General features: G+C 38.6%; 2 protein-coding genes across 2 annotated transcripts in view; one reads left to right on the top strand and one right to left on the bottom strand.

The window, feature by feature from the left end:
* The first annotated feature begins 1,508 nt into the window (after positions 1 to 1,508).
* On the top strand, positions 1,509 to 11,195 carry gucd1 (guanylyl cyclase domain containing 1). Its single transcript, XM_028824701.2, has 6 exons — positions 1,509 to 1,728; positions 5,396 to 5,480; positions 5,620 to 5,785; positions 7,968 to 8,059; positions 9,032 to 9,273; positions 10,691 to 11,195. Exons 1-6 carry the CDS (start codon positions 1,722 to 1,724, stop codon positions 10,780 to 10,782), a joined length of 684 nt encoding a protein of 227 aa, XP_028680534.1. The 5' UTR covers positions 1,509 to 1,721; the 3' UTR covers positions 10,783 to 11,195.
* Positions 11,196 to 13,119: 1,924 nt separating this feature from the next.
* Positions 13,120 to 23,651, bottom strand: part of upb1 (ureidopropionase, beta) — a 44,121-nt gene continuing 33,589 nt past the window's right edge. The window contains exon 10 of the mRNA XM_028824911.2: positions 13,120 to 13,283. Coding sequence (XP_028680744.1) covers positions 13,200 to 13,283 — 84 coding nt within the window. The 3' untranslated portion in view covers positions 13,120 to 13,199. The remainder of the gene's footprint in view (positions 13,284 to 23,651) is intronic.

Here is a 23,651-nt window from a genome sequence, read left to right as displayed (position 1 = left end):
AACAAGATGCACAAAGAAAGTGGGATGTAAAAGCCAGCATATCCAGTGAACAGAAGTTCATTTTACAATTGTGCTTTAATAAACAGGAGTTATGCTATGCTAGTTATGTGTGTATAGATTGTTAGATAATGAAAGAGGGGGAGATAGCTATGTACTGATGCATTGTCCAGGATTGTGTTGTGCCTAGGTCCTGATACCGCTGAAATAGACAATTGAGCCCTGCACATCTGTTCTGTAATAAAGTTTTATTTAGAAAATGAATAAACCAAACAAGCAGAGTTCCAAATATATCAAAGTATGTCATATTCAACTAGAACACAGCCCACCTTAAACTCCACCATTATAAGCTATCTCAAGCATCTCCTAAAATATATCTCCCTGTCAGAAAAATGTGCTGAACATTTAGTCAAATCTGTGCATGAAAATCCATTAGAACTTGTCTGAAAAGGAGTCGAAGGTGGTGGTGTATCTGTTCTTTTCAAAATCTATTCACATTCGCTCATGCCTGGCCCAGAAACAATGAGTATAAAGCAGGTGGCAGCCATGAAGGGCCGAGCAGAGACCAGTATGGCCAGTCTAGAGATGTCACTTAACTGAACGACATGTTTTGATCTTTTAGAGCAAACCAATATGGTGGAGGAATATGTGTGATAATGAGGGCTTTATTGCAGACTTGACACATTTGACACTCCACTGCAGCATGGAACAGAAATGAATCTAACTGCAGCGAGGCTACAAAACCACCATTTACACCTTTATGCCAGCCAAAGGGCATTGTATAAAATAAAAACTGATTTAAAATATGTCTCCAGTTTTTTAAGCTACTGTAATTGATAATGTATATTTACATAACATGCATAAATGGCAAAACTTTACCACACAATATGGAAACTTGGATCTACCAACATTCTTACCTCTCAGTTATTCTGTGGGCTTTATTTATCTATTTATTGATGTATTTGTCCATTGAAATACATTGTGATTTATATCTGTCATATCATTAAAAATTACCATTATTTTTATGGATTCAAAATCAAGGCCCAACCATTGTCCTTATGGAGTTTGTGTGAGTTTTCCTTCAACATTCCCAGAGAGTACTTATTGAGCTAATTGTCAATTCCATATTGGTCTTCTGTGAGTAAAGCTGTGGGTGTACGTGCAAACAGGTCCTGGATTAGGTGGGCCAATATCATAAAGTGAGAAACTGGACAAATCTTCATCATGTTACATCCATGTTATGTTAAAATACATTTTAATGAAAGGAACTCACTCAAAAGTGCCAAAAATACAGTAGTCGTTTTTTCCGGCCATTTTCTTAAAAATATAATAAAGTTGTACGTGGGGTATCAGCACTTACTATATGTTATCTTTGATTTCCAAAAGTAAAATGAAGCCTCTGAAATTCCAGTGGAGTCTGATCCAACGGCTCTTCGTTCTCCCGCTAGAGGGCACTGCGGGCCACTCTCCTGCGCTCGGTTGCACGCAGATCTGAGACGCAGTCACCGTCACACATTCCCGCGTCGTCTTTTAGACTCTGCGCAGGCGTACTGCGCGAACCAGCGACATAGACTGGCGAGGCTGCCCTAGGATAACAGCTGTGCATCGAGAGCTACCGTCGCTTGCTATGGTCTCCAAAACAAGGGACATAGTTCATCTCGAGCGCCTGTGAGTCAGGAGAGGAAGTGGCCGCCCGCTTTTACGAGCTGGGAGACGTGCCAAGGATGACAGGTAACTGGGGTCCAACTGCCACAGTCAGGCTGCATAACAGCCGTAATTTTGCCATTTGCCTTTTTAAAATTAATGTGCGGGTCTTTGATAGGGAGGCCGCAAGTGTTCCCACCCTTGCTACCTGTTTAGAAATGCATCATCACTCGTAAGGAAGGTGTCGTGTTTAATAATTAGTTCACCTTGAAATACTCTACAAAGAACAACTGAAAAGAGCGTATGCATGTTTCTACTAGAGTATGCCTTCCAAATTAAATATGCTGTTTATTCTTTAAAGGCATCTGTTTTATCATTTTGATTCATATTTGTAATTGAAAAATAAACTGTAGAAAGGTATAATTTGTTTCGGTAATTTGTTACATATGCACTTTTGCAACACTTCGTGCTTAGAGAATTGCGGTAATTGTGTACTTGGAAATGTCAGGTTGCAGTTGTTTCGCTTATCGTTGCTGAGTGTACAAAGATCCGGTGACGCTATATCCGAAAGGCGCTATATACAATACACGTGCATTAGTTACAGTGCGTGGTCGTCGCTTTTTGTCCGTGCGACCTTCTCAGTTTAAAGTGCGAGCCACACCTGCAAATGTCCTTTTCTTATCTTTGTTTTTTATACCGACCGTATCTTTATATTTTGTAGTGTCATGGAACTATTCTGGCTTGTCCGTGAGCCTTTGCTGTTTTTCCACTTTCCACCCTTTAGTAGGCTTTTCCAAAGTTTATTTACTCTGCTTTTGGGCCATCCTAACATTTCACTTTATCTTGTTGCTTTTAGCTTTTTGGTGAAGTATTTTATGATGGTAAATCTTGTGAAGGGAATTCTATAAAATTGTTTTCATTGCTCTTGAGACTGATGTGTAAAATTTAAAAGTGTCAAAGCTCCTTCCAACGTTGCTAAGAATAACTTTTAGTCAATGGATAGAGGAGAATAATGCTCATTTTTTATTAGGTGTAGTAAAGGGACAAGGTATCATTTCATCATTATAGAACAAACCCAGGTTCAAATTTTCTTTGCATATTCTCCCCATATTTGGAAACGTCAGATTTTTCTCCTACAATATAAAGAAGGTTAACTGTCAACAAGTAAAATGTGTGGTGAGCCAGATTGGCCATATTCCAGGGATGGTGTGTGCCTGGTACCCATTGCTTTCAGTGGAAGCATTAGTAGGCACCATCTTAAGTTGCTTTATAGGAAAGGCTGGATGGAAAAAGGGATGGCAGTTGCAGAACCTTGGACAACAGCAAACATTTCTGATTTCAAATGAGTTGAGTTTACCTGCTTCTGGTATGTGATTAATTGAATATTTTATTAGTTTATTAAAAATACAAGAACAGCAAAAAAACCCAGCATTTTTTCGCTTCGGGGACTCAGTTTTATCCGCTTTTGGTTAGAAAAAAATAAACGCAAGTAATTGTGGTGGCACAGAAGTTATTGTTGCTGCCTGACAGCCTCAAGGACTAGAGTTTAATTCTTAATGCCAGTCATCACGTGGTGCTTGCACAGGTTGTCCCTGGGTACTTGAGTTTCCTTCTGTATCTCAAACATGTGTATTCTAATTTAATAGGTGACTCTGAAATCTGCCCCATTTATGTTATTGTGGCAGTGTGTATAAGAGAGGCTGATGGCCCATTCATAGATTGCTATTGCTTGGCACCCTCCAACTTTTGCAATAGTTTCAGCAACCTGGGGTCCTCCAATGGAATACACTGGTTCAGATAATGAGCAGAGAGATTTTAAAGATGGGCGATTAAATAAAATGAGTTATACTTGTATAAAAAAGTCTGATTTGGAAAACAAATAATGAAGTGAATACATACAGTATGTAGAACACATTAAGTTTCTGCTAAATTACCCTGGACAGAGTCTGATCACTCTGCATTTATTTTTACCTTCATAATACAAGTAAGCCTTCAAACAAGCAGGATCTGTTACCTTTACACTTTTCAATGGAAAAAAGATGAAGATTTGAAAACCACTGTGCATACAGCTGTTTAAATAAATTACAGGGTGACATTCATTAAGTGTATGCTATAGGGTTGTGGCAATACTAAAATTTCAAATTTTGATATGGTACTAAGAAAAGTATTCAAATTCAATACCATTTTTGAGTACAGTATATAATGTACAGTAACTAAATAAAATGTAATTATATTGTTTATGCATTAAAACCTTTACATTGATGGAAAGAAATTATAGCACTTTAGTCATTAAATGCAAACGCTTGAAATACTGGTGTATTTTGTAAAAGGTAAGAGTAAAGTTCTGTAAACAACAAAAACCTAAGAAGCGTAAATCTGTCAACAGTTTTTTTAAAGTGATGAAAACAAATACTGCTACTGAAGTAGTACAATGAAATGTTAAAAATGTCATTATATGTTAGTTGAGCAACTGTTGTAAACTTTTGTAAACCTTATACATAAAAATGTAAAACAAAATTATAAAACATTAATGTGGTCTTTTGTGAACAATTGTTCAGAAAAGCAGCATGCATACAGACTACTAACACAAAGGCATTTCATAAATGAAAATAGTACACATTGTGTTTTTGTAAGTAAACTGTAATATTTTTGTAACTAATGCATTTTCTTTAAGAAAGACTTACCATGTCAGAATGCTTTTCTGTGAGGCTGCTGCATGCTTTTGTTGGGCTGCAAATGAGCCCTGATGTACTAAAAACACGTACTGAAGTGCAGCAGGAGGTTTATGAGCACATAGAGGAGTAGCGCCACTGCTTTTGTTATAGCATCTTACATTATATAGTAAATATGATGAAATATAATTGTACAGTTGTACATAATAAAATAAAAGAGAACAACGCACTATAGCAGCACACTTTGTAGCAAGGGTTTAAAAATTGAGGGAGCAACGGCGCCCCAGTGCTAAAGAGTGTTGCCCCAGATGAACAGCACAGAGTAAAACTAGATGAGAGGTACAAGTAATTGCTGACCCCTGTCTTGTCATGTTACATGTTTAACTGACTACAAAAAATGTTTTAACCTGTAGAGAAAAATAAATGGCACATCCTTACTTCAAACACAACACTTTGAGTTTGTACTTTAGATTTAGAAATAAGATACCTGTCAAAATTCATTGTATTGACTCGTGTCAATCCTTCAAGTGTTTGAGTAAATTGGTTTTGTTAGCCCCTTTAGTTGGTATTGTGCAGTAGCAAATCTTGCATATAGACTTGCATGTATTTCCTCTTTTGCCATAAAGACGAAGTGTTTTTCAGACACCACTTGTTGTCAATTAAGCATGTTGGTAAAGGCTCAGATGGTGCTGAAGCTGACATCTTATCAGTACCTGTTTGTGGGTGGAAATGGGGCTGCAGTGCTAGTCATGCCTACTGACAGCCTAAAAGGTTCAATTGTCAAAAGCCAGAGCGAACTGGATGTGCATTAGTAATGTATGCTGTTGAACCAAGTATTTTTAAAATTTTAAAACTGATACTTATCAACATTTTGATACTCTTGACAATCCTTCTATGCTAAACATTTAGCCAGCAGTAACCTAAGGTCAGCAGATTTAAGATGGTTATAAAAATCCTCACGATGAATAGAAAGGTGTTCACACAAATTCCTTGCTATTCTTGATATTTTGTTAGTAGTAGAGAGCACTGTAATTCTTATCAGTACTACTGATCACCTCTGATGTCTCCTACCTTGTTTTCAGATGACTCAATTCAGCTCCATGTGCCTGTTATTCGGCAGCAATATCACTGGGACTGTGGGCTGGCCTGCTCCAGGATGGTTCTGAGGTAAGCCAGGTTTGCTCATCTTGTGACATGGAGACCGAATCCTCGAGCTACTGTTGGAAATAAGCTGGAGAAGCTTAGTTTGTGCAGGGAATGGGTTTTTCTCATTTATGCTTTTACAGCATTCTTCACCCTTATCCAGGTATCTCCATCCTGTGGGTGAAGAAGAGTTTCAGAATGCTTGCTGGGAGCTGAAGCTGACCGAAAGTGTGTGGACTATTGATCTTGCATACCTGTTGTGCCTCTTGGGTGTAAAGCATAGGTTTTGCACCCAAACACTAGGAGTGGATAAAAACTACAGAAACCAGGTATGTGGCTGAAACATGATGAAGCTTTCACAAGGATTGTAAAGAGTACATACAAATCTATGACCCTAGGCGTTAGTAGTTAGACTAAAATAAATAAGAAACAAAATGTGGTTGTATTAAAACAAAAGATTGTTATGTTATACATTGCACAGTTCAATGTATTTTTAACAACTCTTTATTAATATTATGAACCTCTCACCTCCACATACACTCACAGGTGTAAAGCAAATGTGATCTCCAGTGTTACTTTGTTCTGACAAAGTCCCCAGATGGGTTTAATTGAATAAAAAAACTTTTAATAACATGACATTTTAAAGTTGAGGCATTGGTAGTTAGATTGGATGAAAGCTCTATTCATTTTTTATCTGAATTGAGCTCACTTGTTTTTTTTTTTGTTTTTTTTAATAAAAGAAAAGAAAACTTGATTGGCAATACTCATAACTTGTAGGAAATTTTGTGGCTACACAGAAGCCTCCATATCAGGGTAATATCCATCCATCCATTTTCCAACCCGCTGAATCCGAACACAGGGTCACGGGGGTCTGCTGGAGCCAATCCCAGCCAACACAGGGCACAAGGCAGGGAACCAATCCTGGGCAGGGTGCCAACCCACCGCAGATCAGGGTAATATGTATGAATATTTCCCATGAAATAAAAGGGAGTTTGTATTAAGTGTTGCATTGGTGTAAATTTACAGTTGGCATTATATTTGTTTTATATTATGTATTGTTTCACAAGGCAGACATATATATATTCATCTGGAGACAAGCATGAGTACATTGTGCTTAAAACTGTGTGGGGACAAATAGATGGCTCACTGAATGTCACATTTCTAAACCAGTCCAACACCTGGTGCAGGTGGCTCTCAAAGTAGGGGTGGAGAATTTGAACTGCACAGAGCAGTGATGCTCGTGTTAATCTGTTCCGACCTCCAGTAAGCTTCTAATTACAATGAACTGTCTACAGTCTCAAAATCTCCAAAAAAAAATCATATTGCACATATAAATACGTGTCACATATGCAGAGAGCACATTACACATTTTAAAAATAAACATAACCTGTCGCATGGCAAAAACCTTTCTGTAACATCAGATTATACATTGGCATTTGAAGAAATCAATGGATGAGTGGTAAATGTGAATGATATGTTGTCACAGGTTCTCTCTGTGCTCTCTATTTGTTCAGTTACACCGATTCTTACACTATCATTGTAAGGTTAAAAATTAGTAGCTGCCATATTCGTATAAACTACAAAATATGCATTTAAAGTATACGCAGCGTCACACCCCCTCAAAAGGACTGATGTTATGCAATCTGATAATGAAAGGCTAAAAGAAGATGCAGATTTCAGTACTCAAAACATCTTAGGCAACTTTGTTGATTTAGGACACCAGTAAAGCATGGACAAGGCTGCACAGCACCCACCTTCTGACTGCACATCTAAACCAGTAACTAAAGTAACTTAACATTAATGTTTAATCAGAAATGCAAACATGCCATTCCAGAATACAGCTGCACTAGTTATAACGCATATATCCATAGACCACAATGTTCATCTATAGTCTTATTTGCTGCTGTTATGTCACTTATTGACATAGTAGTCAAGATGACAGAAAAGTATCAGACAGAAGCACTTCTCATATGTGTGGAGCCATGTAGCTCCGGTGACCTACGTGTGTGTGTGTGTGTGTCCTCTGCTTCTGTGCTCATTACAGTGTACATTTATTATCAAGCCTCCATTACCTTGTGCTACTGAGCTTGTGAACGGATAACAGCAGTTTTAGCTTTTTATTTTCTCACAGCCTCAAGTCTTTTGTTCAGTTTCTTTTGCTCTCTCCCTGAAATCTTGTCAGTTTAAACTACACGGACTAGAGAAACTGGCTCAGGTGTTTTTGGAAGAACCTATGTGGGTGTAGCCTTTGCAGTGTAATGCGCTACATATTTTAAACGGGTTGTCCCCAGATGTGTTTTCTCATTTAAGAATCACATCTGGTCCCACAAGACCTTATTGTGTTTTGATTTTCTATACCCTTAATCTATTTGTTTTTCATTGTGTAAAGTTTGAGGTTCTAGTTTTAATTTGTATACATTTGTTTTGGGTATGTTATAGGTTTGTGGTCCTCGTTGCATATCATTTTATTATTAATTTTTTTTTGCTTTTTTTATATGTTCTTCTTACAAGTCATTTTATAAGAAGCATTTTGAGACAGAAGAAGACAGAGTGAATGAACTTTTTAATAAAGCTGATTCCAATGGAGTGGTGGTTGAAAAATGGTAAGATTTCATTAAACAGCATGCCCACGCTAACACTTCAGTGCTATTTTTTCCTTCACTTGAAAGCCTGTTTACGGATTTTGCAAAACAGCAGAAAAGATGCCATTGAATAAAGACATCTTCATAAAGTGATGCATCCACAAGGCTTATAGCATTGAGAGGGACTGCTCCCACCTTTCCCACGTTCTCTTAGTTCCAATTCCATCTGGCAGAAGGTACTGTAGCATCTGAACAAGTTCTGCCAGGTTTGGCAACAGCTTCTACCCCTTAGCAGTCTGTACTCTGAACTCTGTGCTGCCTTCCGGCTGTTCAGTTTTGATCCTAGCACCTTATTTATATGCAGTATATTTGTTACACTTGTTAATAATGTTGTTTTTTTATTGTTAGTTGTTTTATTATTAACATCTATTTTAAATTATTACCATCTTTTCACTTAACTATTATTATTTATTTATTCGTGTGTTTATAGGATAGTTTGTTAGTTGTCTTGCACTTGTCTTCGGGAATGCTATTCTGTACCACTGTATACAGTGTATGGAAAGTATGACAATAAAGTGACTTGACTGCCTCTACTCCTGTACTTCTGGAACGAGGTATTGTTTTCACTGCAGTGCTTTTTTAGTTTGAAATCAAAAAGAGGGAGTTTTTCTTAACTGTCACACATCCAACCATATCAGTCTCACTGAATTTTAGATATTATACATCATCCCATTTCCAAGAAATATTTAGTCAATATCTATAGCTTTATCACTTATGACATCATTTTATTTGCTTTCAGCATATCTGATGGGCTTGGACAATATGTATATATATTACGACATTTCAGACAGGGATACAGTAAATTGGAATTTATTTTTTTTAACTTACTTTTGCGATTGAACATTTCTTTCCCAGATGTAGCACACATACCAATTTTTGAATAGTGCTGCTCCATGCCTTTTTTTAAAAATATTTCCTTAAATTGTTTTACAGCTCCGTAACTATTCAGGAGATACAAAATCATTTGATACAAGGACATGTGGCTATTGTATTGGTGAATGCTGTTCTGCTTGTCTGTGACCTGTGCTCGACTCCTGTCAAGTATTGCTGCTTCCTTCCTGTTGGCCAGAAGTGCTTCTGCAGGAAACCTGACTATCAGGGACATTTCATTGTTGTGTGTGGCTTCAATAGGGCTACCAACAGTATTTATTATAACAACCCGGCCTACTCCGACCGTAAGTACATTCAGATTTTCTGTTGCATTCTGAAACCCAGCAATGACTGTAGTTAAATTAAAACTTGAGTACCTCAATGAGAATGAGTCACTAAATAATGGCTTGCCCAGTCAATTACTCTAAAAAAAGATTTTATAGAATTAAAAACTGTAGCTTAGGTTACACAGTTTCAAAATGCAATATCTGTCATAATAAGTGTAGTATGTTATAAGGAATAGCATTTATTAGAAAGTAAATATATTTTCCCTTCCGAGGGTCAGCAGTGTGCTATTTAGTGACATTTCTATGTGCCTTACTTACATTGATACATTTACAAATTTATATGAACTCCTCTTGTCTGATGTTAAAAAATCAATGTTGAAACTAATAGGTACATGAATGTTCACTCATAAGAAAATGCAACATTTTTGGTGCTATTCATTATTAATGTTTCTCAATTTTATTAGTGAAGTAATCCCTCTGATAATGTAAACTTTAAAAACACTGTATATATTATAAAGAATGATTTTTTTTGTATCTGTCGTGTTCAGTCTGTCTTTATAGAATGTGGTCATATCTTCATGACACATACTGGATTTCTTATTAACTGAAGTAATGGATGCATTTTTCTGAAATCAGAATAGTTCTTTGCACATCAAAATATAGAAGCTGAACTTGTTCAGCCAAGACATACACGTTAGACAGGCCAAAAACTGAGCACACGGTGCTTACCAGATACTACAAATGATTTTAAAGAAATCCATCCATTATCCAACCCACTATATCCTAACTATAGGGTCACGGGGGTCTGCTGAAGCCAGTCCTAGCCAACACAGGGCGCAAGGCAGGAGACAAACCCCGGGCAGGGTGCCAGCCCACCACAGGGCACACACCCACACACCAAGGACAATTTAGGATTGCCAATGCACCTAACCTTCATGTCTTCGGACTGTGGGAGGAAACCCACACAGACACGGGGAGAACATGCAAACTCCACGCAGGGAGGACCTGGGAAGTGAGCCCAGGTCTCCTAACTGCGAGGCAGCAGCGATGACTTGAAAGAAATGTTTCTTGAATTTTATGTTCAGGGAATGGTTTGAATCAGACATGTTTATGTTTTCTACATATTTTTAAAAGTGAATCGTATGTTCAATACCAGTAGAAAATAGGGGCAATGAGAGTCTGGAGCAAACTACCGAGTTAACTTAACAACTTTTAAACAGTATTTGGACGAGTCACTTGAGCAACTTCACTACTAAGTAATAAAACAAGTTTGGTCAGCTTAATGGTCTTCCCTTACTTGTTAAACATACTGTATGTTCTTATGAAGACTTCTGAGCCACTACCTTCTTTCATCCAGTTAATTCTGTGCTATTATTTTCTATGTTAAAATAAAAAAGCAATAAAAGACTCCTTGCCCTTTCACCTTTTTTCACAGGTGTGTGCTGCACCAGTATCAGTAACTTTGAAGAGTCACGAAAGAGCTATGGAACTGATGAAGACATTCTGTTTGCTTATAAGGAAAGTTGATGCCCACCCAGAGCAATAAACAGTCACTGTGATATTCTTGCTGGTATTCTGAATAGGCTAGCAAAACAGAACTCTTCAGCCATATTTTGCACATAACTTGTAAAAGAGCTGTAGTCAGAGTTTGTTTTCTAAGACTTGGCCAGTTTCATTGGATGTATATATTAATGAAAAGGGAAATATTAAATGACAAACTCTGAAATATGGGGTTTACGAAAGGGAAACACAATGGAAGAGAAAAGTAAAACCTGTGATATATTCATAACCTGCTATCCAAAAAAAACAGTTTTATCCAGGTTTGAATATAATCCAGTGTAATGAATCCCTTGTCCATATATTTATCCTATAGCAGAGATTATCCGGTTATACCCTTCAGTGATATTTTGGCACAGGATTTGGGTTAAAGAAAAACAAAATACACACTCCTTTGGTGTCTGTTAAGAAATATACAAGGATCCTAAGCCAAGAGTCTTGGTCTTTGAAAACTATGTAGTTCTTACAGAATCTTATTATTCTGAATGTACATGCTTTTCATTACTAGTCTCAAATACTGAGGTTTACATGAAAACATCTTCAACTAGGATTGTCGCACACACTCAATTCCAGGTAGTCATGGTGTGTTAGATTCCTTATATGTCAGGTTTGATTTCTTTTTTTTCTTTTTAAGGGTTCATTATTAGTTATTAGAACCTTTTTTCATCAAATCTAAATGTATTAAGAGCATACTTGAAATCAATTTTTGCTACCAATGGTACTAACAGTATTTGTTGGAACCCTTAATTTTTAATCACGTTCTTCATTTCTGTTATCCATTTTCCATTGTGGCACTTCTAGCTTGGTGATGTGAGCCATACTATGTATGGTTACTGCTGTTTCATGCTGGTGTGTAAAGGAAAACTGTCTCTTCTGATTGTAGCAGTACCTACTGCCTGTTACAAAAAGTGTCCACTTTTTAATTCACAGTTTTCTTGCTTTATTGATGCAAGGCATTGTTTCACCACTTTTTAAAATATGCACAGAAATACTTTCCTCTAACTATAAAATATATATATATATATATATATACTGTTAAAAGAGTTGCTTCAATTATCAGTATATTATTGCTTTGACCCCACTATACATGACCAGAATTGCACACTAGGAATGTTACATTTTATCAGTCACTGTAAAGCGATTTGTGGTATAAAATGTAGACTTCTGTACAACATGAAAATCATGAGACGGTCACAGAAACACACTTATGAATTTCTAGCTCTGAACAGTGGAGTTTGTTGTTGGCTTTCCAGTTAGCTGCTCGGGCCAAATTGGAGGCATGTTCATTCATTGTCTTTACAAAGCCATAGGAATATCTGTGTGGAAGTAAATTAAAGAGAGTTTGGATAGTTTTTACAAATTAGTCTGTCAGCACTACTGCAACATTCACTTTGTTATCTTTGAATGACAAGAGTAAAAAAGGTACATGGGTGATATTAATTCAGCAAGAAGGTAGCATTTTTTTTTTTTTTGGTCAGATAACTATTTTTTTACAGTAGAGATCCCTTTCCGTTCTTAAATAGTCACAGAATATTTTACGTTTTGTTTTATTAAATCTTGCCTGTTGTTAGCAAAGGGATTGCACTGTTAACAACCACAGAAGAATGCAAGATGACATTGGCACTGTTTAAATTTCAAACAGGATAATTTTTTTTCGATAAAGATCAAGATGTTTTAAAATGTATATTTTTAATTGCATTGATCAATAAAATGTCATATTTAACACTGATGTGACTACCAATCTTTTTTTTAGTTGTGAACTTTGATCCAGCTGTCTGTGAGACCTGTCCCTAACCCTAAACATGGAGCATTTTAAAGATGTTGACTACCATTAATTAATACTGAGGCAATTCAGAGATATCAATTGATACATCAAGAGCTATGCATGATTGTGTGGGAGGAAAACCCACACTGACTTAGGGAGAACATGCAGGCTCAGCACAGACTGCGCTGGGATTCCAACTCAAATTCTTCTTAATAAAAGAGATGTGAGGCAGCAGGACTATTCACTGTGCTATTCCAGGCTTTGAGGTACAGCTGAAGCAGCCTAGAGTGCACAGCACATGAGCATTACTGGCTGACTTAACATAATTTGAGTAGACCCGTGAATTGTGGGTCTTTAATGCATATCAGTACTAACAGTTTAGTAATCAGCAGGAACATACAAAAAACACCTGGTGCATTTCCCATTGTGGTACTACAGTTAAAACCCAATGCTAAACCATTCTACAAGTTGTAGGAAAATGCCAGGTGTCATACTTCTTTGGCATTGAATAGATGCAAATAATTTGGAGAATGACAGGGATAAAGATGCTTTGGAAAAAGAATTTGTAATTTTTATTAACGCAGACAACCAGTTATTCTAAGAATATGCAAATTGGTTCCAGTCACTCCTTTATAACATTAGGTTGGAAGTCATGTTGAACAGCTGCCTTAAGTTCCTCTGCATACATCTCGTATCTGCCAGTCATCTGCAGGGAAAGAAATAACAGGTGATTACCATCATGCATCTCTCTGTATTCCTGGGAAGGCTCCATGTTTTGTTTCATAAACAGTTCTACAAATGTAATTAGTAGTTATGGCCCACTTTACACAGTGTCTTGAATGAAGTGTTGTGATGGGATATCTTTGGGCGGTATGTAAAGAGATTCATATGTATTTCCATGGTAGCATTTTCCTGTATTTTTGTTATACAATTGTTGCAACCCTGTAAAAAAGGTGACTCTTCCACTGATCTACAGGACGGGGTATTAAATTGGTTGACTTTTACGGTTCTTTTTCTTCTTCTTCATCTTTTTCCACTTCTCTGAAAGATCCATGTCCTTGATTAACCTCCTCCATACTGCTCGGCCCTGCACCCCCTCCCCAATCAAACACTTTTTCTTCTTTTAAACTTTTTACTTTTTCCATCTGCTTTGGGGTCTCTTGCTTTCTATTACCCTGTACTTCTATGCCCAGCATTTTTTTTGCTGACATATTCATTGTCTCTTCTCGTCACGTGTCCATACCACTTCAACCTACATTTCTGTGCTTTGTTAGACCTCTCTCCCAGTTTGTTGTTCCTTTGATTGTCACATTACTTTACTCTCCTTTTTTGTAATGTTACACAGCCATCTCAACTGCCCATGTCTCCACTCCATGTGTCATTGCTGATCCTACCATGGTCTTTAAAACCTTTTCCTTAACCTTTTCCTTATTTCTTTTATCAGACAATTCTCCTGATTCATTCTTCCAATTGTTCCATCCAGGCTGCACTCTGTGGGTTATCACTGCATCTAATTTTCCACCTTCGGCCACCACTAATCCTAGATATTTAAATGTATCCACTCTTTTCAGTAGCTCTCCCTGCAGGCTAACATCTGTATCCTGATCATCATTAAACCTCAAGTATTCTGCCTTCTTCCTATTTATCTTCAGACCTCTATCTTCCAAAGTCCTTCATCCAACTTCCTCTTTTTTGGTGTAGCAAAACAACAATGTCATCAGGAAAAAGCCTGCCCCATGGAGATTGGTCTTTTATCCCAAGAGTCAATACATCCATAGCCAGATCAGACGTAAGGACTTGGGAGAAGATCCCTATGGCACACCTATTCTCACTGGGATCTTGTCTGTTATCCCAATCCTCACATACTTCTCTGGTGCTCCTTAACTCTTTCATGGACCCCAGACTGCTTGATGTGGCACTCTATCATAGGCCTTCTCCAAATCAATAAACGCCATATGCAAACCTTTATGTTTTTCTCAGTCCTTCTCTATCAGATGTCTAAATGCAAAGACTGCATCAGTTGTTCCTCTCGCTAGCATAAAACCACTCTATGGTGGTCTCTTCCCTAAACCTTCTCTCTATAACCCTTTTCTAAATATTCATTGTGTGTGACATCAGCTTTATTCCTCTCTTGTTCCCATATTCCTGAATATTGCCTTTCTCCTTGTAAATGGGTACAATCACACTGTTCCTCCATTTCTCTGACATTCTTTCCTGTTCATAAATATTCCACCTTAGACCCCACGAGACATTTAGTCCCTCCTGATGGTTTTTCATCTTGTTCTGTCACCTTTCCAGTTTTCATTCTCTTCAGTGCCTTCTTTACTTTCACCCTCCTTACTCTTGGTACTAGCCTTTCATTTGGGACTCCAAATATCTGGTTGATCATCATAATTAATCATTTCAAACTTATGTTACATTATTATACAGACCCATGGTGTTTTTTTTTTTTTTTGTAGACAGATAAATGTTTGCTACTTCATAGCAACCCAGCAGATGGCGCTATAGAACCAGTCAATGCGTTCTCAAATGTTTCTGGCTCGGTCATTTAATGTTACAGCTTTTAGAGGGAGGGGAGTCCCACTTTCAAAATTCCTGAACTGCGGCTCACTCAGGTGGGAATCACATAAAGGAAGTATAATCTACAAAATTATTGTAGCTAAGCAAACTATACAAGGCCATGTGTGTGGCAATTTTAAACCAAAATTTGAGGCACAGTTATCAGAGTTATTGGGCTAATCATAACACTAAGTAACTGTATTGCCAGTCCGACTATATACTGGAATATCTTTTGCTGCCCACTTACAACTAATGCAGTAGCAATAAGATACGGACCGATCGGCAGGATGTTTGTGTTGGGACGTACTGCATAAGACTTAAATATGGTTTGTAAAAGTGTTTTAAAAATTCAAAGTAGCTTTATTTTTACTTTCCAAGGGTGAGCGCAGACACCACGTCCACTGGCGATCAGGGCTATTCAAAGATCTGCTGTCGGGGATCCAAATGGGGTTTCAGATCATTTTCCTTTCTGTATTGAGCTTTTCAAATAAATACCATTTCAAAAGCGGAGGTAGGACACTTTGTACCTTATTGGCAGATATCCATCCATCCATTATCCAACCTGCTGCATCGTAACTATATGTATTCGGCTGCTGGAGTATGTGAATTTCCCCTTGGGATTAATAAAGTATCTATCTATCTATTAACTACTGGGTCACGGGAGTCTGCTGGAGCCAATCCCATCCAACCCAGGGCGCAAGGCAGGAAACAAACCACGGACAGAGCGCCAGTCCACCGCAGATAGACGGATATATTTATTTAATTTATTTTTACAAAGTTAACTGGTATTTCAGTCTGAAAGTTAAATATTCCTATTCATTTATTTGTTTTACAAAGTAACGGGTGTTTCGGTCTGTAAACTGGGTGACTGTGCGGCACCTGCGCGTTGTGTTTTCGCATCCTCCTTTACCTTATATTAGTAAATTAATATGGATTATTGTATTGTTTAATTATTGCGCAAGGTTTACTGTTGGCCATTTGATTGTTAAATTATTACATTCCTGCTTTTTTTATATTGTTAGACTGACCTGATCCAATAGGCGCCCTCTCCTGGCAGCACGGCGGGTAATAACGCAGTCAAGGCGCGGACTGCTGCGGGTGTCGTCCGTGTTGCAGTTGCACATTCTTCCCTTTTCTACCTCTTACGTCACCATATACTGTATATTTCCTTATAAAAATTGAGTAACGATTCCGACTAGCGAAACAATGGGAATTTAGGTGGGGTACAGAAAGTGGGAGAACGATCAAGCGCAACATGGACAACATCTACAGCAGCCAGCACGTAACTGCGTTATTCCCGACCGCACCGCTTCATTGCCTTGTCCCCAGTGCTGATTTAACAGACAACGTGACGCTGAATTGCATTATGAGGTTTGGAGAACACCATGTTTAAAATGTTTTGTTAGCTTGTTGTTGTAATAGAGACACAAAAATACAAAAGCAGCCCCTCACTCTGGAAATATCTGGAGCTGTACCTGCCCTCACCTTACGACCATCAAGCGTGCGACAGCAACTACAGTGGATTTAAGCGGCAAATATTCAAATTAAAAGCCCGGGAGCCCCGCCCTTACGCTCGTGACCGCGCCCACTCGCGCACCTGATTGATTGTATCTACACGACCTGGCACTGCGATGGCTTTTTCAGTGTAAACTAACTGGGTCGCTGCACTCCGTATTTTATTTGCATTTTTGAAATCTGACAACAGTATAGCGCGTGTTAATGGAGTGGCCAGGTAAATGATATTTAAATGGCATAAAAAATTTAACGGGATGACTAGGCCAGTCCTTCTCGCGCACTCTTTGAAGTTTGCTGCGGCGTTCCCCCTGTAGAAACCCCGCCTTTTTTCTCCCCGCCTTCGCTGTCAAATGAACGACATCGACGACACGGCGGTCCGTCCAAACGGTTGTGAAACTACAACGATTTGTCTTTTTTTTTTAGCTGTCTGGGACTTTAAAAGATCTTCAGATGAATCAAACTAAGCAGGTAGGATGCGAAAACCACAATGGTGAATTCTAATTTATTTATTTATTTTTGCTGGTTGTTTTTATATATACACAACTTGTGAATAGCTTGGGGTCACCCCGAAATTTTAATGCTTTTTTTATTTATTCCGGATAGAAACGACTGATTTTTTTAAAAATATATTAACATGGCCACAAAGCACCATTTTCAGCAGCCATTCCTTTAGTGTTCTAATCAGCCGCGCTATATACTAATTGGTTATTAGAGAAACCTTGCTAAATGCTTTAGCGCCACAGAAATCTGTTATTCTGTTCACTTGAGTTAGAAAGTACTGGCATTTCTAAAGTTCATTTCTGAGTTCAATAATGGCCACAATGAAACCGCTTTCTCAAGAAAACCATCGCATTGCCACGAAACTGAAGATTTCATACAAAGGGGTCTTATTACTGTCTTGAGAGAAGAGGCCAAACTGGATCTAACCAGTATAGAAAAAGAAGGAGAAGGCCGAGATAGGAAACTACGTACGAGGGTAAGGACATCAGAGTGTGGGAGAAACAAAATGCCTCACAGGTCCCCAGTTGACTTCTTCACTTTCTTCTACACACCTAACCCCCAGTGTCATCTGCAACAGTTGACTCCAGGATGGTGGCCATAATTCACTTTCCCAGACATCTTCTCTCCAATGTTCCTCTCGTTATTTACCAGTTTCTCATATTGCTTTTTCTTTGAAACTCTGCCTTTAAGGCCAACATCCCAGAATGGTTTTTTCTGTGTTGCAGGTGACACTGGTATTTGGCATTTACTAAGTTAACTGAAGACCTTTAAGGCGTCTTTTTCGGAAACTTCACACTCTGATGTGCTTATCCTCTTACCAGGTTACCCGTCTGGGCCTTGCTCCTCCTCTTCTGTTCTGGTCAGATCCAGTTTGCCCTCCTTCTCTCAAGACAGTGACAGATACCTTTGTATTTATTTTTTTTATTATATATTTGCCCCCTATTCTGAGTAGTCATGCAAGTATGAGTTTTATTGTATTGTACTATATGGCAATAAATTTAGCTTGATTTTATCAAATAGAGCACTCAAGGATTGTGTGCCCGGTGCGTCATCATACACAATTCAGCTTTGTTTAACCAAGTATGCTTTCATTTTAATTGTGAATCCTGCACATAAAAAATTCATAGTTGCGGTAATCTTTGTAAAATAATCCATGACCTACAGAAGTCAAGTAATGATCCACCATAGTTTTAATTTTACCCATTTATTATTTATATGTTGAAGTACTGGTTGATGAGGCTGCGGTGGGCTGCCTGGGGTTTGTTTCCTGCCTTACACCCTGTGTTGGCTGGGATTGGCTCCAGCAGACCCCCCCTAACCCTGTAGATTGGATAATGGATGGGTGGATGGATGGTTGATGAGGTTTGACTAAAAGCAAAAATTAACAACTTTGTAAAATTTCATCGTGACAGCAAAGCTGATGGAGAAGAATGTTGATCTGAAGGCTTACTTCACCTTTGTGCCAAAGTGACCGGGTAACAAAAAGGACGAGTAGAAAGTTGGAATGTCTCTGTAAGTATCCTTTTGACATTTCCTGTTTTGCTGGCATCACATATTACTTCATTATGTATGTTTTCAATCTGATTTCAGTGTGGGAAAAATGTTACGTATAGGTTCAAAATATTTATCAGAGCCTGGGTGAATATCTCAAAAAGTTTTAAAGTGGTTGCATGAAAAATATCCATCCATCCATCCATCCTCTTCCGCTTATCCGAGATCGGGTTGCGGGGGCAACAGCTTGAGCAGAGATGTCCGGCCACTTCTTCTAGCTCTTCCGGGAGAATCCCGAGGCGTTCCCAGGCCAGCCGAGAGACATAGTTCCTCCAGCGTGTCCTGGGTCTTCCCCGGGGCCTCCTCCCGGTTAGACCTCACCAGGGAGGCGCCCTGGAGGCATCCTGATCAGATGCCCGAGCCACCTCATCTGATTCCTCTCGATGCGGAGGAAAAATAAAAAAATAATAATATTTACTGAAATGTAAGCAGCTCAAGTCCAGTTAAGAGCCTTACATGCTACAAAGGTGTGCGCTAAAATTGACAGAGGTTTAAAAAATGTTTATGTCACCAAAAACTGGAGAACAATGTAATGTAGTGTCATGTTCGGAGTTATAGAAAAAGGCCCCTGTCAGAGGACAAGTAATGAAAGGGTTAAGAACTTGCAGATTTCATGCTGCAATGGAAGTTACTGAAGCTTTAATGTGCACAATTTCTACTGGTGTCCCAATTTTGGTGGATTACTTACAAACCCTCTGTCGTATTAAAGCGGGGTTGGAACAAAGTGTGTTGCTACACCCTCTGAAGCTTTACTTGCACAATACGGTAATGTTTACTGCTATTATAATGGTGAGAAGAAAGCAATTAACAAACACAGACACACTATTATAACCCTTCAAAGTGAAGGCCTATCCTTTAAAGAAACTGCCAAGAAAGCTAAGGAACACAGTTTCCTACACCAGGGGTTCCCAGGTTTAGGTCTGGTGTACCACTGTGGCTACAGCCTTTTATTCAAGCCATTTCACTAGTTGTGGGTTACTCTTAAATCTCATGAATCTAATTATTTTAGCTGGTCTTTTTTCTTTTCTTATTCTGCACTCAGAAACGTGCTCAAATATATTTGCATTTAGAAATGTAAAAATGTAAAAATTTCTTTGTCATAGTCTTAAAACCCTTAGCTTTCTTGTACCATTTGTATTTCAATTTACCTCATTTCTGTAGAGTTTGCTGCTTAAATTAGATCCAAATACTGACAATTAGCGATGAGCAGTGCTGACACAGGTGACGCTGAAAGTTAAAGCAGAGCCACCACTTACATTCAGTCAGTCAGTCATCGTCCAACCTGCTGTATCCTAACACAGGGTCACGGAGTTCTGCTGGATCCAATCCCAGCAGGCAGGAACAAACCCCGGACCCAGAGGAAACAGAGAACACACAGGGAGGTCCCAGGAAGCGAACCCAGGTCTCCTTACTGCGAGACAGCAGCGCCACCACTGCGCCACCGTGCCGCCCATATTACATTCATTTGTGTGCTAATTAGTGATAAAAGGATTAACTAAGTGGTCCTCTAGTTCAGTCCAGCAGATCACTGAAATTGTAAGTGTTCATCCCAACCACCTTTCACTTTTGCCTTTGTTATTAATCAAGCTGTTATTTTTCCCAGTTTCTGCCTTTTTTGTGTTAATCCAGAATTTTCAAAATGAGTTCACAAAATTTTCACGGGGATGTAGAAAGCATAAATCTTTGTTCTTTTTCTTGCTTATTAAGATTTTCCTCTTTTTATGTTCTGGTCATTTAAATGTTTTCTTATTAATAGCTTACAAGTAAAGTTTAGACTGAAGTAGCTGCTTCCCTTTAGTATTCAGTGTCATCTGCACCAGCGTATGTGCTGTTCATTGCTAATCATCAGTATTAGGATACAATTAAGGGAGTCAACTCCACTGGAACAGGTGAACCAAAAAGAATATGGTAAAAGAAAGTTAACATGTAAAGGAATGGCAAAATGCACATTTATGAATTTTATTTAGATGTACTAGGGGGCTTTGCCCCCTGCTCACTTCGCTTGCCAACCCCTCCCCCCGCCAGCGCTACACACTGTTGCAAAGAGTGGGGCTGAATGAACCCCAAGGAGACGCAGTCGCTCTTCCGAAACCCCCTGTTAAACGGCGATACAATGGGAAACAAATACTTTTTTTTTTTAACCTCCTCTTTGCTCGATCAGATACTGGCTTGCTGCTTCTGCCGTGCCGCGTGATCTGCATTTCGTGCGGCACTTGGAACGTTTATCGTGGGACATGAAAGTCTCTCTCTGTCTCTCTTCAAAAGATCACATCTTGTCGCAAGATTTTTTTTTATAATAGAGAGAAATTTGTGAATTTCCCCTTGGGATTAATAAAGTATCTATCTATCTATCTATCTATCTATCTATCTATCTATCTATCTATCTATCTATCTATCTATCTATCTATCTATCTATCTATCTAGAAATATTCTAGCATGTATTTCTGAATGCAAAATAGGAGAAGAAAAAGACTAATTAACAATTACATTATATATACGTAATAAATCATTTATTGGGTTGGCACAGTGGCGCAGTGGGTAGCGCTGCTGCCTCGCAGCAACCTGGGTTCGCTTCCCGTGTCCTCCCTACGTGGAGTTTGCCTGTTCTCTCCGTGTCTGCGTGGGTTTCCTCCGCACAGTCCAAAGACATGCAGGTTAGGTGGATTGACGATTCTAAATTGTCCCTAGTGTGTGCTTGGTGTTTGTGTGACCTGCGGTGGGCTGTCGCCCTGCCCAGGGTTTGTTTCCTGCCTTGCGCCCTGTGTTGGCTGGGATTGGCTCCAGCAGACCCCGGTGACCCTGTAGTTAGGATATAGCAGGTTGGATAATGGATGGATGATTACAAATAGAGGAATTGGAGCAGAGGTATCATAAATTGAGGAGTTGGAGTCGGAGCATTTTATGTACAGACTCCGTATCCCTGTGCACAATAGTAATGGATCTGAATTGGGTGTCTGCTAGGTCTAATATCTTTCCATATTACCAGTTTGGGTTCTTGTTTTTCTAGAACATACCTTACCGAAGTTCTAGATGGGAATGTAAACTAACAATACACATGTAGTGTTTTTAGCAGAAGCCAATCTGGGAGAGTGAAATAGATACGAGTGACCAATTATCTTAAATAAATCTGAATAATTTTTGAATGATTAATACACATTGAATAACTCCATGAATCTCAAAAAAACACAGAACAACAGGCACCAGGAAAGTAGTGCAAAATGTGCTAAATTGTAGTTAGGATATAGCGGGTTGGATAATGGATGGATGGATATCTGTCTATAAGGTGCAAAGTGTCCTGCCTCAGCTTCTGAAATGTTATTTATTTGAAAAGCTCAATACAGAAAAGAAAAAGCTAAATTGTCCCTGGTGTGTGCGTGCCCTGCGGTGGGCTGGCGCCCTGCCCAGGGTTTGTTTTCTGCCTTGCGCCCTGTGTTTTGGCTGGGATTGTCTCCAGCAGACCCCCGTGACCCTGTAGTTAGGATATAGCGGGTTGGATAATGGATGGATGGATGGATTGTTTATTTGTGAAAGTGGTTGGATTGAAAACCTGCAGCCACAGCTATACCACATAACTGAACTTAGGAACCTCTGTACCATCGAAAATGAAACTTGAAAACTACTTACAGGAAAAGGTCGGGCAGACCAAAAGCCACAACAGAATCAAAAGACAGGCTTCTGAAAGTCAAAAGCCTGTGCGATAGGGGTGTTCCAAAACTTTTAACTAGCAGTGTATATGTATGTATGTGTGTGTGTGTGTGTGTGTGTGTGTGTATGCAGTGCCATTTGAAACCCATTTAATGTCAAATCCTGCTTTACACACCTTCATGGAATCATCTTTCCTGTTGCTTCGAAAGTGCCTACAAAACGACTGTCCACTATCTCCATATACGTAATATAAAAGTGTATGCCTGTGGTGGGCTGGCGCCCTGCCCAGTGTTTGTTTCCTGCCTTGTGCCCTGTGTTGGCTGGGATTGGCTCCAGCAGACCCCCGTGACCCTGTACTTAGGATATAGCGGGTTGGATAATGGATGGATGGATGGAAAAGTGTATGCTCAGACTTTACTTGCTGTTAAAAGGACCTCGGGATTTCTTCAGTTGTCAATCTTTGTTTTCTCTGTGTATCTACAATTATTTCCGATGCTATCAACAGTCAAAGAGCTTTGGTTACTTTATATTGCCACTTCATCATCTAGGACTAACTTCAGTACAGTAAGTTTTGTATTATGTTGCCTGTTAACTTAGTACTTTTTTGTCAAACACTGACGCATACTGCTTTTTTGTAAGCATTCAAGACATCTGCTAAATAAATAACAACATAAAAAAGGGCTCCTTCCTGTGGTTGCTAAAATTTTGTGGGTTGGCACATTTTTTCCTTTTGTGTCATTTCAAAGGTAACTCATACTTTCTGTTTACATTTCAAAAAACAACATAAGGCAACTACATATTGCTGCCTGACGTTAAATATAGAAGTTCCACATGGAAGTGACTAACAAGATTTTTATATCTTTCTATTTACTGTTTATTTCCTGCGTTGATAAGCAAAAGTAAAACTCTGCTGAACTACGTTTCTTTTGTTAGCATGAAAGATAGCTAAAGGTGATAGAGCTAGGCTGTTGGTTTTTTTGACATACGAAAAATATGTTTTGGGGAACATGATGTGAAAAAATGCAATACAATATTAAAAGCATTGTACATCAGTGAGGTTTTTATGATATTTTAAAATTGGCATGTTAGAGGAAAGCTTAAATTATATAAAATCCAAGCTACAGATTAAAAAAAAAAGTTTGGAATATTAATAACAGAAAATGTAAGCTTCCCTCTTCAAATCAAATGTTCCTGTGAGCAGAGGAACCTGATTAAATTTGAAAAATAGTTAATTTATTATCGAAACCAAATAAAAATGTTTCAAGAGTGCAAGCCACTTGAGCAGTGACAGACTATTAATTCA

This window comes from Erpetoichthys calabaricus, chromosome 18 (assembly GCF_900747795.2).
Source record: "Erpetoichthys calabaricus chromosome 18, fErpCal1.3, whole genome shotgun sequence".
Lineage (NCBI taxonomy): Eukaryota > Metazoa > Chordata > Cladistia > Polypteriformes > Polypteridae > Erpetoichthys > Erpetoichthys calabaricus.
This window is presented reverse-complemented; position numbering and strand designations above follow the sequence as displayed.

Excerpts from the sequence above, each read along its gene's own strand:
- gucd1 (XM_028824701.2), top strand. Across the intron at positions 5,481-5,619 it reads TGCTCCAGGATGGTTCTGAG|GTATCTCCATCCTGTGGGTG; the intron begins GTAAGCCAGGTT and ends ACCCTTATCCAG. Across the intron at positions 8,060-9,031 it reads GGAGTGGTGGTTGAAAAATG|CTCCGTAACTATTCAGGAGA; the intron begins GTAAGATTTCAT and ends ATTGTTTTACAG.